Source organism: Gymnogyps californianus, chromosome 5 (assembly GCF_018139145.2).
Source record: "Gymnogyps californianus isolate 813 chromosome 5, ASM1813914v2, whole genome shotgun sequence".
Classification (NCBI taxonomy): Eukaryota; Metazoa; Chordata; class Aves; order Accipitriformes; family Cathartidae; genus Gymnogyps; species Gymnogyps californianus.
Window position 1 is genome coordinate 32,849,378 of NC_059475.1, and position 12,538 is coordinate 32,861,915.

Sequence of the window (12,538 nt, forward strand, 5' to 3'; positions counted from 1 at the left end):
TGTGGGACATGTCTACACAGTGCCCCGCAGCACCGTGCTGCATTAAGAAATGAGTTTGTAATTCTGCCCAGCATCATGCTACACTAGCCAATGCAGAGGAACAGACTTGGATCATGAAGTCACACTGAAGGCTGAGAGGGTTCCCCACATGTTTAGAAAGGGGCCTGTTTGTGGGACTTAGGAGAAAGCAGTACTTTGTACATGCATTAGCATAGCACAGAACAAACCATTGCTGTGGACCATAATATAGATCACTCTTTCCAAACAGACTTGTATTACCAGATGTGGGAGTGCTCTGGAAGCTATCTGATAACAGAAAACTGCTCTAACAAAGTCAGCCCACTCACTGATCCCATCATAAGACGACAGGTTTGACTGATGCACTTGCTTTAAGAGAAATCTCAGTGCTGCATCGTAACGGCACCAGCAGCTGCAGTTTAGAGAGCCCTAAACTCGAAGAAACTCTCCAAGGAGACTTGCTCTCAGCCACTCATATGCAGACTTGCAAGGAAAAGAAACCACAGCTAGATAGTGGAAGGTGGTGGCAAATAGCAAGACACCACAAAAGCCCCACAAGACTACACCCCCAAAGCAGGGTTAACATTATTCATGTTCATATTAATCTGTCTGAAACAGATCCCGTTTAAAACCTCAGCAACCTTTTCTAAAAAACTGCTTGGGGGAAAACTATGAAGAATGCAAGTCTCTCTCAGTCCATGGCAACAAGCCCAATGGCACTAGGCAGCAAAAGAAAGTGTGCAGATTACCCAATAGAGCCTGTTGTTTATGAAGAACAGATCACAGCAGGTTAAGTGCAGCATGGAAAGGGAATGGCATTTATGCAAAATACAGCATAACAGCAAAAAGGAGAGAGCAAGTCTTGGGAACAGAAACTGGTTTTAGTCATGTCCAATTTTGCACAACAGCACATGACCTCAGTTTTATACAATTAAATTACTCATATCAAACAAACATTCTTACGCTGTGAATAACTCAAGTTTTATCTGTGTGCTTACATTACTGTGGGCTAAGTGCAGAGAGATTTTGTTATAGGAAGTAATATTCCCCACAGACTGAAATATAAAGAAATAGCAATCCCAGAGCAATTCATCAGGTCTGCTCCCATTTACAGGCATCCCATCATGCCTGCAATGCCACCACCTCTTCCATGCTGCAAATCCATGCCACATTTAGATATGTAAGCAGTGCTAAAAAGGGATTTGATAAGATCTTTGCAATATACAAACTCCCAGAATAAGGGAAGCAGCACACATGGTGCATAGAAACAGTTATGAAAACCAGTGAATTGACAGGTGCCTGCTCCTCTTCATGCAGTACACAAACCCCATTATAACTAGCCATGCCTAGGAAAACTGGCCATCCAAACAATAGAATCGGTAGCAACACTTCTTTTAGGTCTAGATTTTACAGACAATAAAAAAAGATTATACAAGTGTTTAAGACACACAGGGTGTCTCTAACACAGGGTTTAAATGCAAGCCAAACCAACGTCTTTGCCTTCAGGCCCTCCTCCCTTTCACCCTTGTTACCACATCTGACTGCTGGGTCTCAGAGCCAGTTACCCTGCAGGGAAGCAGGAGGAGATAAGGCAAACATGGTCTCCCCTCTGCAGCCACTGCCCCATGCAGCACATCCTGACAGTCATAGAACAGCAGAGTAGCCATGTTCTCTTCACCACCCTACAGCCCCTTCCAATTTGCGGTGGATCCAGCCCCACATTCACACAGTTTTGTACTACATGCAATTCCAGGATCTGGAAAGGGCAGACTTGCGCTGCTTTCAGAGGAACAGCCTCACTTAGTGCTGCTTTCAGTGTTGACCCATAGTGATTGCAATTTAGTTTCTAAACAAGAGGAGGATGATAAACCACAAAAGCAACAGTTCAATCTGGCTAAGACCAAACAGGTCCTGTGAACATACAGTTACCACTACCAAATGCAGCTCCCAAACCTACACTGTTATGTTTTTCACTCCTGCAAAACTTTCAAGAATTTCTATTAGACAAAAACCCAGATCTTTTGAAGTCTGAAGGCAAGGCTGATGATGTGTGCCTGAACACCTACTGTGTATGCATCTACAAAACAGAGGCTCAGCTCAAGACCTGAAAGCAAGTCATCCACATCTTGAGTAAGTGCTATAACAAGTAAGACGTGATATTCTAAATATATGCATGCATCTCTTTCCCCTCTGATCAGAATCTTTCTTCGACCCAAAATATTCCTCCAATAACAGTTACACAGAAGGGGGAAGTTGGTGAAAAAAGTTTCCTTAGCCAACTTTACATACAGGGTATACCCTGAAGCATGTGCATCTGCTTAGATTCTTGTTGGGATGGGGATTCAAGGTTGAAGAGCATGGTGGGTATTTCTCCTAGAAACTTCGCTGAGAGATGCTGCTCAGTTCTGGACTTCCCAACTGAGATTTTGGAGTCTGGATGGAGCAATTCTCTGGGTACTGAACCAGAATAACTAATAACAGTTCAGAGCTGACTTCAGCAAAGCCTCAGGGACTTCAAGAACTGGCCTACACAGCTTCCCTGCAGAGCAGAACCCAGGGGTGCCAATTCTCTGCACAAGAGATGCAGTATCCAAACCACCTCCACCAGATGAGATCTATTCATGAGTTGCTGGAAGCAAAAAACTGTTTAGACTGTTCACCAGAATTCTGATTTTTATACATCCTTTTAAAAACCAAAGTTTAATTAATTTGGACCAGAAGCTAAAGGAAATATTTGTCTCAAATATGCATTGAAACCAGTTAGCTTCCTCAGACATTGTTTTTCATTCACATCTTATGCAGGGACAATGACCTTAAATGCTGCAATATAAGTGATGAAGCTGGTTCCTCAGGTATGTAGAACGTGGGGTATTTTTACGATCCAAGGAATGATATGAATTTCAGCTAATTCCAGCTACAAAGGGATCAGAGGCTTCCTTCATCATGCCAGGTAAAACAAAAGCATTTTAGTGTTCACAGATAGGACTGAATGGAGGAAGAATGTGAAATATCGCTTGGCTGCCAGCTGAAAACACACAATTTTTGTAAGCAGTTCCACGCTGGCCCTCCACTGGCAACCCACACTGGCCAGGGAATGTGCAGGAAAGAGGCCCAGCAACTGCTCCGCAATCCAGACACTGGTACCAACCTTCCAAATAAACCTGTCTGAAACAAAGCTTTATCGACTGCACTCTCAGTCCAGCTTATTAGGATAAAAATTTCACCTGCACCCCCTACTTTACCCTCCAAGAGGTTGATGGACAGGTGGCAGAGACATTGGAAAGTCAGCTTTCCTTCCCCTTTTTCTTGAACTATAAAGTTTAACATGGAACACTTAGTTGGCCCACTGTGCTAGGTTTTATAAGTATTCCCCTCCAGTGCCAGCATAACCTGAGCAGCTCTACACAAAAATCAAATTTCAACAATTGATAGTGTAGACTGCAAGAAACTGCAGCCACCTTCTCTTACCCCCACCTTCCCAAGATGGTCCACACCGTACACAAATATGACGCTGCTCGAAAGAAGTATGCAAAGTTGGCAGGATGGATAAAACTCTTCCCACTTCACCATTAAAAAACAAAACAAAAACACTCCCACACACCAGATAATGGGAGGGTAAGGCTGAGGGGGGGAATAAAAATTTTTGGTGGGTTATCACAAAAAAAAAAATCTTTCCTCTTCCCCCAGGCATCACAAGTTGTTTGAGCCAACCCCCAAGCTTTTTGTTTTTCTCATCTTTTTGAAGCCAATATTGATTATACTTTGGATTTTTTTTTTACCTTCAAAAGACTTTGCAAACAACTAATGAATCCTAAAATTTCTCTGAGGTACAAGATCTCTAGAGCAGTCCTAGATATAGGGAAGCTAAAGCAAAAGAAGTTGTGTGATTTACCTAAGTTCACAAAGTAGAGGTCATCAGGGTTGCAGGATTTTGGCTTTTGAGATGCATGCCAAACTGAGCAGACAGCATACTGCTCCTACCTATTAGGGAACTGCACATGAGCCATTTTTAACACCTGGTTCAGTTAGCACTGAGACACTACTCAATATGCTAGTGGTAACAGAACCGAGTATCACTCTTCATTTCTACCCTGCCTCAGCAAACTACTCTTCCTCTCAAAATCGCCTTCGTGAGGGCTTTCTTTTTGCCATAACTACTTCAACTTGTCTGGAATTCTGTAAGACCTCTCCCAGTCCAACTGTTTCTGAAGGATGCTCAGTGACCAGGACTGACTTCATTTTTCACAGATAAAGGCCAACAAACCATAAGCCTCCTCTGCTACCCCTGCCTGAGATAATTGCTTCTTAAGACAAGCAGCATTATGAAACAGTTTACAATCCCAGCACATCATTTAGTTCCAGCAAGTGAACAGTGAAGAATCAAACCCCCAAACAAAGCAGTCTCATCACCTCTCTGTCAGATCGCCAAACCACAACAGGACATAGAACAGGAAAGAGGAGTCTGTCACTAACAAGTACCCTGCAGAGGAAAGAGGCTCAATAGATCACTTTTTTGCTGGGATAGATGAAGCACAGGCCACAGCAGAAGAAGCTTTGTCCATCCTGTTCTGAGAGCCGCAGCTCTCTTTGCAGCTCATCTTCAGGGAAAAATTGACCTCCCCTTGCAACTTGTTTTTGTTTCTGTGCTATGCTAGAGGTTGATGCCATTTGTTTCCATGCTACATTGGAGGTGGATGCCATTACATATGTATGTGTCTTTTAAGGTATGGTGACCGAATCAAAACTTCCAGTAGGTTAAACAAGTCCCCAGCTTTCACCACTTTCACCTGAGTAACTGAGTCAGAGTGTGCACCCATGCTGCTATCATCACTTGGCTCACGCCTTAACAGTGAATCTCCTGCAGCCACTGGCAGCCTGGCTGAGGGAAGCCAATAGAAATTTTACCTGCGTGAATGATCCATCCTCATTGCATTCTGGGATGAAGACTGCTTCCTGGGGCTTCTTTGCCTGTTCCAATGCTTGAGCTCTCTCTAATCGACACTTGCTTTGGCCAGCATCTACAAAGAGAAAAGCAAAACCCGCTTAGATTGCAAACACCATTTGGCCTCTTCAAAAGCTACCAGATGCACCACGCAGCTGCAGGGGGAAAAAACCCCAAACAACCATAAGGCATCAAGGACCATTACCTGCACATTAACGAGGCAGCTATGGAGTTATCACTTATGATCCCAAAGACAAATATGAACCTAGACAATCAAACTACGAGCCAGCTAATGAAGGGTTGCCTCATTTCCTAGGCAACAGCTTTTATGGTCATCCAAGGGCTCTGGAAGCTTCTTCCAACAAGTGCTGGAGCACAATGTCTGCACAGTGAAAGGCCTTCCCAGAGGGAGTTGTGTTTGTGTTAACAGCCTGAAACTGGATGGCTGAGCATAAGCCAAGTAATTCAGGCCCAGAAGTAAGCAATGTGGAAGAAGGGATGGCCCCAGCAAAGCTTCTTCTCTGAGCAACTCTCCCAGTAAGATGCTAAAATAACCAGCCACCCATCTGAACTTCCACCTTTGTGTGGTTCAGATAAGGTAGATATGCCATTGCCTGTGCTTTCCTGAAACCCAGCTTCTACCTCTAGTCCCAGTGCTTACAACCAGGTGTGCATTATACTTTCTCATATCAGTTACTCACTTTGCTACCAAGAAAAAACATTGCTCTGCAAGCAGAGCTTGAAGGGGTTAAGATCTCAGCTCTGCACTTATTTCAAATGATGGCAGTATGTAGCACGACCTTAACCCCTTCCAGGTCCAGCTCACTCTTACAGAGCTTAGACCCAGATAAGCCTAACACTGATGATTGATGGGTCAAAGAGGAGAGTTCTGCCCTGCAGAGATACAGATTGACTCAGTGTTTACATTTAAAAACATGATGTCTAACAGCACTGCTGTTCAGTCTAGAAAGAGAAGAAAAACAACAAACATCTGTTTCCATGGGACTGACACAGGGACTAGCACCTTCTTCCTTTTCCCATGAATCCACTGACTGAAAGATTTTCAGTGCTGAAACTGCAAAATCTGATTATCAGAATCTTTCAGCAGCACCATAGAGAGTGATCAAGGTCAGATCCCTGTTCTACCAGGCATGGAAGTCACGTTGGTAAACAAAAAAAATTCCACTGGATCCCTGAAGATCCCATATTCTGCTTCACAGATCACATGAACTTCAACAACAGAATCACCAATACCAGCACTGAATTAGAAAGCCAGTCTGGGTTCTCAGATCAACTGAATTCACATTGCATGGCAATAAAAGTGATTTCCATCTAAGCGTATCTAGATGGAGAAACCAAATGATAATGTTGTAAATAGTTTTGACAAAGACATAGACCAAAGCTTTCAAGCTGAGTACTTTATTTACACAACTGATGACTCAAGAGACTAAGTTTCTGGTTTGCCAACCAGTTTCATTTTAAACATATCACATTACTCTCCAAGAAGGATTTCACCAGTCTTCTGAAATTATGGAAATCAAACCCTTCTCTCTGGAAGAAGTCATTCATAGCAATAGTATTCAGCACACATGCCTGTAGCTTAGGCACTGGGTTACAAAGCAAGAGTGCCTATATCAACTCTGCCACTGACCCACTGAGTGACTACAAGTCGGTCCCCTCACCTCCCTATGACCTTGTGTCCCTTCTGATCCTATGTCACTCCTCTTTAGACTGTAATTTATTTGTGGGGTGTTTGCACAATACCCTTAGCACATGGAGCTTTGATCTCAGGTGGACCTACTATGAGCTTGTATAAAGAGCAAGACTGTTACAGAATGAAAAGACTTTCTTGAGTAAAATTTACACTGAATTTAGGGAAGCAGCATTTGTTTTTCTAATTAGCCATGATATAACCTCTAAGCTGGAATTTCCTTTTTCCCCCTGCTTGCTGAAGTGACCAGATGATCAGACCTCGTTTGCACACCTCCACTGGAGGACAGTCCTGCCAGCAGTACTGACCCTTCCAACACATGCTCATTCTTCAGCTGAAAAGGAAGCACTGGCAATGCTGTTAACTGGAACACCTATCACCTGCAGATCTCCTGTTCAAGCTTAAGAGCCTAATCTTGCTTGGCATGACACAGGACATTATTACAAAACCAGATGGTGTGGCTGCACTTCCTGTTCTATAGCTAGCTGTCTGACTAAAAACACCTTCAAGTTCTGCTTCACAGGAGACAACTAAGTAGCAAAAAAATCAGCATAGATTATGCAGCTCTGCACATATAAGGAAAGAAAAAAAAAAAAGAGTTGCAAATTTCTCACATGAGAGTCAAAGCACAGATTCACAAATGAAAGTGTTCTCTAGTCTCTCCATCTGAGGATACAGGACTGCAGACAGGCATATCTGGTTCCTCTCCTGAATGTAGAACAGAAGCATAAAGCATTTCCACATAGCATCTACTTCACTGCTGGCGCAGTCACAACTACATGACTGAAACTGGATCCTTCACCACATAGCTGGTAGGAGCAAACATTTTGTGGTATCCCCTGTAGTACAAATACATTAGGAGCCCAGGCAGAAGAGGAGACTGACTCAGGGAGAGTTAGGGAGACTAACTCAGATCTTTGTCCAATTTGTCTAATGAGCAGACAAACATGCACACAATCAAGCCCTTACTATAAGGAGAAGATAATATAAACATGTTACTGCTGACTGTGTCCCTCCTGGCAATTTTAACTGGCCTTTATAGATTGAACTCTCTACTACCACCCAGTAGACTACACTGCATAGTACACCACCACTACACCACAGCATTCAAGAGCTAATCGTTGTTGCAGCATCCTCTCTTGAAATTCAACCCTTGGCTCAAGTGATGTCTCTTCACAAATTGCTGCTGAAGTGCAGAGAAGACAGTGCACAGAAGACAGACCGTTTTTCTCCTGATCATGAACACTCAGCCCTGATTACTTCTCCCATCCTCCCTCATTGATTTCCAAAGGTCATGCCAGTCCTTTTACAGTCTTGACTTGGAACAACCACCTATATACCGTGCTGGCTGCAGAGGTGTGTGCATACCGCTATCTTTTTTGTCTGTCATTTCACAGTTCAGTTCCAGTAAAAACAGTGCCTTTAATATCAACATTTACCAGTTTGTTTTTAAAAGGACTGACAATCCTTCTCTTCCTCACTCCACAGGCTGGTATTTTTATAATGTTTGCATCAACATGTGATTTCAGTAGGATGACTTCACCTTGCTATTTTTGCTTTGTTAATTAGAAAATGTAAAATATTACATAAGTGCCAAGTGTTAGAAAGTAGCTGCCAAATAGCTCACCCCAAATAAGATGCATTACAAATTTTACTAAAGCCTGATGTTATGATGTAGATTCATCATATTTTGCATTTTGATTGTTTACCTGAGTATTTCAGCACTTTTTCTTCCTTCTTAAAAATGTTCTCTGGAGTATCAAACACCAAGCTTATAAAGCAGACGGCATTAATGCATTCCAGTTTCACAGTTCAGAGACTAAATAGGACTTCCTCCCCTCCCTTACATAAGGTAAAAACCAAAACAGGATGACTTTTTAAAAAAAGCAGAGCTGTTTAATAATTTGACTTTAAATATCTTCAAACTTAGGACAGATTTACTGCAGCTCAGAAAGCTGCCTTTTAAAGAAAATTCATTCTCAAGTTGGTAGCTGGCAACTAGGAGATTGTGAACTACAAGTGATGTTTTTGACATCTGTGGCCTAATCTGCAGAATGCAGGTGCACATAATTTTGGATTTTGCAATGAAGTTGGCTAGTTACCATGGTTGATCTTATCCATGAACAGTTTATTCAAATGAGACCACCGTGTCCCTCATAATATACATGGTGCACTCCTGAACAGGCCCCAAGAATTCCAGCATCCTCTCTTCAACAGAGAGCGCCAGTTTTGACACCACACAACATCATGGTATAAAGACCCAAGCTATCCTAATAATACAAAGTAAAACATCTCCAGGTATCCACATAACACTAGCAGCAAATCTATACAATGCAACCACAAAAACCTAGCTATTTAATTTTAATTCTACTTTGTTTTTACCAAAAGCTCAAAGGGCAAAGATTGATCCAAGCAGCTTTTGAACTATTTCTAGTTCCATTAGGTAACTGTCTAACATACAGGCCAGGTCCCCACCAGGCATGAAGCAGTCCAGCTACACTGAAGTCAGCAGATTCATACCCATTTACTCCAGCCAATGATCTGTGTCTTTGCATAAAACAGGCAAAAATGGAACCTGAGCAAACTACAAAAACATGATCATCTGTCCCACAGGGTGTCAATCATTCTCCACTCTCCATTGTTTTCCACTTCATTTCTGACAAGTCCTACACCTGGAATCTCCAACTTCTTTCCTTTCATGCTGATGTGCTTTGCTCCTTCTTTGATACCCACATACCATTTCTACTCCAGAGTTCCCTAACTTATTTGGAGCATACCTAAAAACATGCCTAAATTTGCAAAGTGATTGAAAGCATCATTTCAGATTTTATTGACTAACTGCTGCCAAGGAGGGACCCACTTTATTCTCCCTTGACTAGGAATAAGAAAGTTCAAAGACAAAACACATGGATCTAACAAGTGGACAAAAAAGAGTGATTTCAAAATATCATTTCCTGTCCAATGAGAACAGTAGGTAGAGGAGAAAGATTACCTTCAGACAACCCATCACTACTCAAAAGGAGACCTTCCTTTCCAGCACATTAGCCAGAAGTTGTGTTTATCCAGGTGTCCCAGGAGATGGGCTGAAGACCCCTGTTACAATTCCCACCGGTAACTTACAGATAGGTTCATTCTACATAGTGACTTGTGATCTAAGAACAAGCTCTATACCAGCAGACTTTCAAAACCAACCATTATAAATCTAAAGGGAAGTTTTTAGAACACGCCCACCCCTTTTTTTTAATTAAATAGGCCAAACAAGTTCCTAGAAATCAACCAGTTACCATAGAACTTAAATGTATTTTAAGCCAGATATCCAATATACCCTAACAATTGCTGCATAATCTTGGCAGCTTGCCAAGACTCATTTGACAAGTATTTGTCCTTCATCCCTGCAAAGTTTTGAGGCAGAACTCTTACTTGACATCAGATCTTAAGATGCCTGCTGACAAAAGATCCAGGTAGGAGTGCTTGGCTGTGTATTTTACACACAGCTATGCCATCTGGAACTATTCTCTGGAATGTCAATGAGGCTCCATTTGTCATGGATGTCGTAGTTTGATCATTTTAAGCTACTCCTGACTTTTAACTCTTTGTGATGTGTGAGTGAGGGTTCGGAGGGAGTTCAGATAATTTAGCGCTGAAGGAATTCCATTGAAAAGCACGTGAGGAAGCTAGCAAGAAGCGAGAGCTGAATAAGAGTTATAGTTCCCAAAGGGCTGGCAAGATTTCATCTTTAAAGGTCCTTAGCTTCTTGAGAGAGAGCAGAGCGCTAAGCTGAATCAAAAAGGTTCTGTTCTCACTATGGAAACCATTCTGCTTGCCTTGGCACAAGCACAGTTCAAGTTATCAGCATATGAAATTGGAAACCTATGGTAACCTGGGGTGCAGAACTATGCCTTGCTGTCCACAATATGCTTCCTCTTTTCCTTACTTTAGTTATCTAGGTGTCATCCCCCCCCCCCGCCCCCGAAGGAAGCACAAGTTAAAATTGCTCATTTCATAAGGATAAGTTCTTGGATATGGTATCTATCACAATTGCATGTGACTGGGCTCGATGGCCCATGTGATCCCTTCCAGTTCTATGGGAGTTCCTCTGTCGAGCACCTCTGTCACGCAGAAGGAATGAAGGCTGTTCAGGGTAAACCTGGTACCCTACTGCAGCAGTAGAAGGTGCTCGAACACTGCTGCTGATACCTTCCTTTCTGCAAGCACAAGATACAGACCTGGCCTGTAGTTAGGCACACCTGTCTCACAACTGTCTGTATTTGCCAAGAACAGTGATCTTCAGGCACAACTAGAGGTCATATTCCTAATGCAACTAGAAAAACAAAATACCTTTCAATAGCAGCACACATAGGAATTACCAGCAAGGTTAAATTTGAATGTGATAGTTAAAAGAATATCCCTACTTCCCAGGGATTCATGGGAGTGTTAGTGGGTTAAAAGCAAGACTTGCAGTTGTCAAACGCTCCCAGGTTATTAGGTACTGTATAGTATCACAGGGTAAGAGGAAAAAGGAAAAGAGAACGCAAGTAGTTTCAGCTAAACATTTCAGGTGTGTCAGAGCAGAACGGAAAGTATACTTTACCCATGGTTAAGACAAAAAAGTCTTCAGTTACTTCTTTGGGACTCTCTGCAATCATGATATACAGTAGGCTGTGTGGTTTGGCAATCAACATTTTCTCCACTTCCAGAAACAGACACTTTTGCATATGGATGTACCACATCTCAGATCCCATGTGTCCTGGTTTTGGCTGGCACAGAGTTAACTCTCTTCTTAGTAGCTGGTACAGTGCTGTGTTTTGGACTTAGTGTGAAAATAATGTTGATAACACACTGTTGTTTTACTTGTTGCTAAGTAGCGCTTATCTTAAGTCAAGGATTTTTCAGCTTCCCATGCTCTGCCAGCAAGCAGGTGCACAAGAAGCTGGGAGGGGACACAACCAGGACAGCTGACCCAAACTAGCCAAAGGGGTATTCCATACCATGGAACGTCATGCCCAGTATATAAACAGGGGGCAGTTGGCCGGGAGGGGCGGATCACAGCTCTGGCATCAGTCAGCAGGTGGTGAGCAATTGCATTGTGCTTCACAGGGTTTTTTCCTTTTTTCCCCCCCTCTTCTTTGTCTTATATTCCTTTTCATTACTATTATTATATTTCATTATTATTATTGTTAGTACTATATTTTACTTTAGCTAAACTGTTTTATCTCAACCCATGAGTTCTGCCTTCTTTCCCGATTCTCCTCCCCATCCCACTGGGAGCAGGGGCGGGTAGGGGGGGAGTGAGGGACCGGCTGTGTGGTGCTTGGCTGCTGACTGGGGTTAAACCACAACACCATGTTTTAAGTGACTGAACAATGCCAGTTTATATGCCAATAGCAGCCATGGAGTTGCTTATCTAAGCCACTCTGCTCAAGTGATGAAAGCAAAAGTACGATTCCCACCCTACCACTTCTTATTGCGATACTCAAAAATGCATCACTTGCAAGAACAGTCCAACTGCTTCTTGGGCTCTGGGAAGAAAGCTTCTGGGTTTCCAGTACTGAGAAAGCAGCATGATTCAAAGGCCTTTCTATGCTATGGGAGAGAAGCTGCCATAAAGCAACCCAGCAGTGGTGAGGAAAAAGAAAAATCATACAAGTAAGCTTTTTTCCAAATGAGAAACTGTTTAAAAGAGAGCAAAATTTGAGGTCATGCTCATAATTCACCTAAACTATAAAGCTTGTCAATACATTGAAAAGGGATTTCCATTTTAGAAAAAGTAATTCTGACAAAGATACATTTTTATAGTAGTAAAAAAGCCTTCATAAACAAAAGCCAGGCTTCAACATATGCCTATTTATCCTTCCACAGGGATTTTA

General features: G+C 42.4%; 1 protein-coding gene across 4 annotated transcripts in view; it reads right to left on the reverse strand.

Moving 5' to 3' along the window:
• Window positions 1-12,538, reverse strand: part of SMOC1 (SPARC related modular calcium binding 1) — a 137,385-nt gene that overhangs the window by 80,833 nt on the left and 44,014 nt on the right. For all 4 annotated transcript variants that reach the window (XM_050897981.1, XM_050897983.1, XM_050897982.1 and 1 more), the window contains exon 3: window positions 4,924-5,036. In XM_050897981.1, the coding sequence (XP_050753938.1) occupies window positions 4,924-5,036 (113 nt within the window). The remainder of the gene's footprint in view (window positions 1-4,923; window positions 5,037-12,538) is intronic.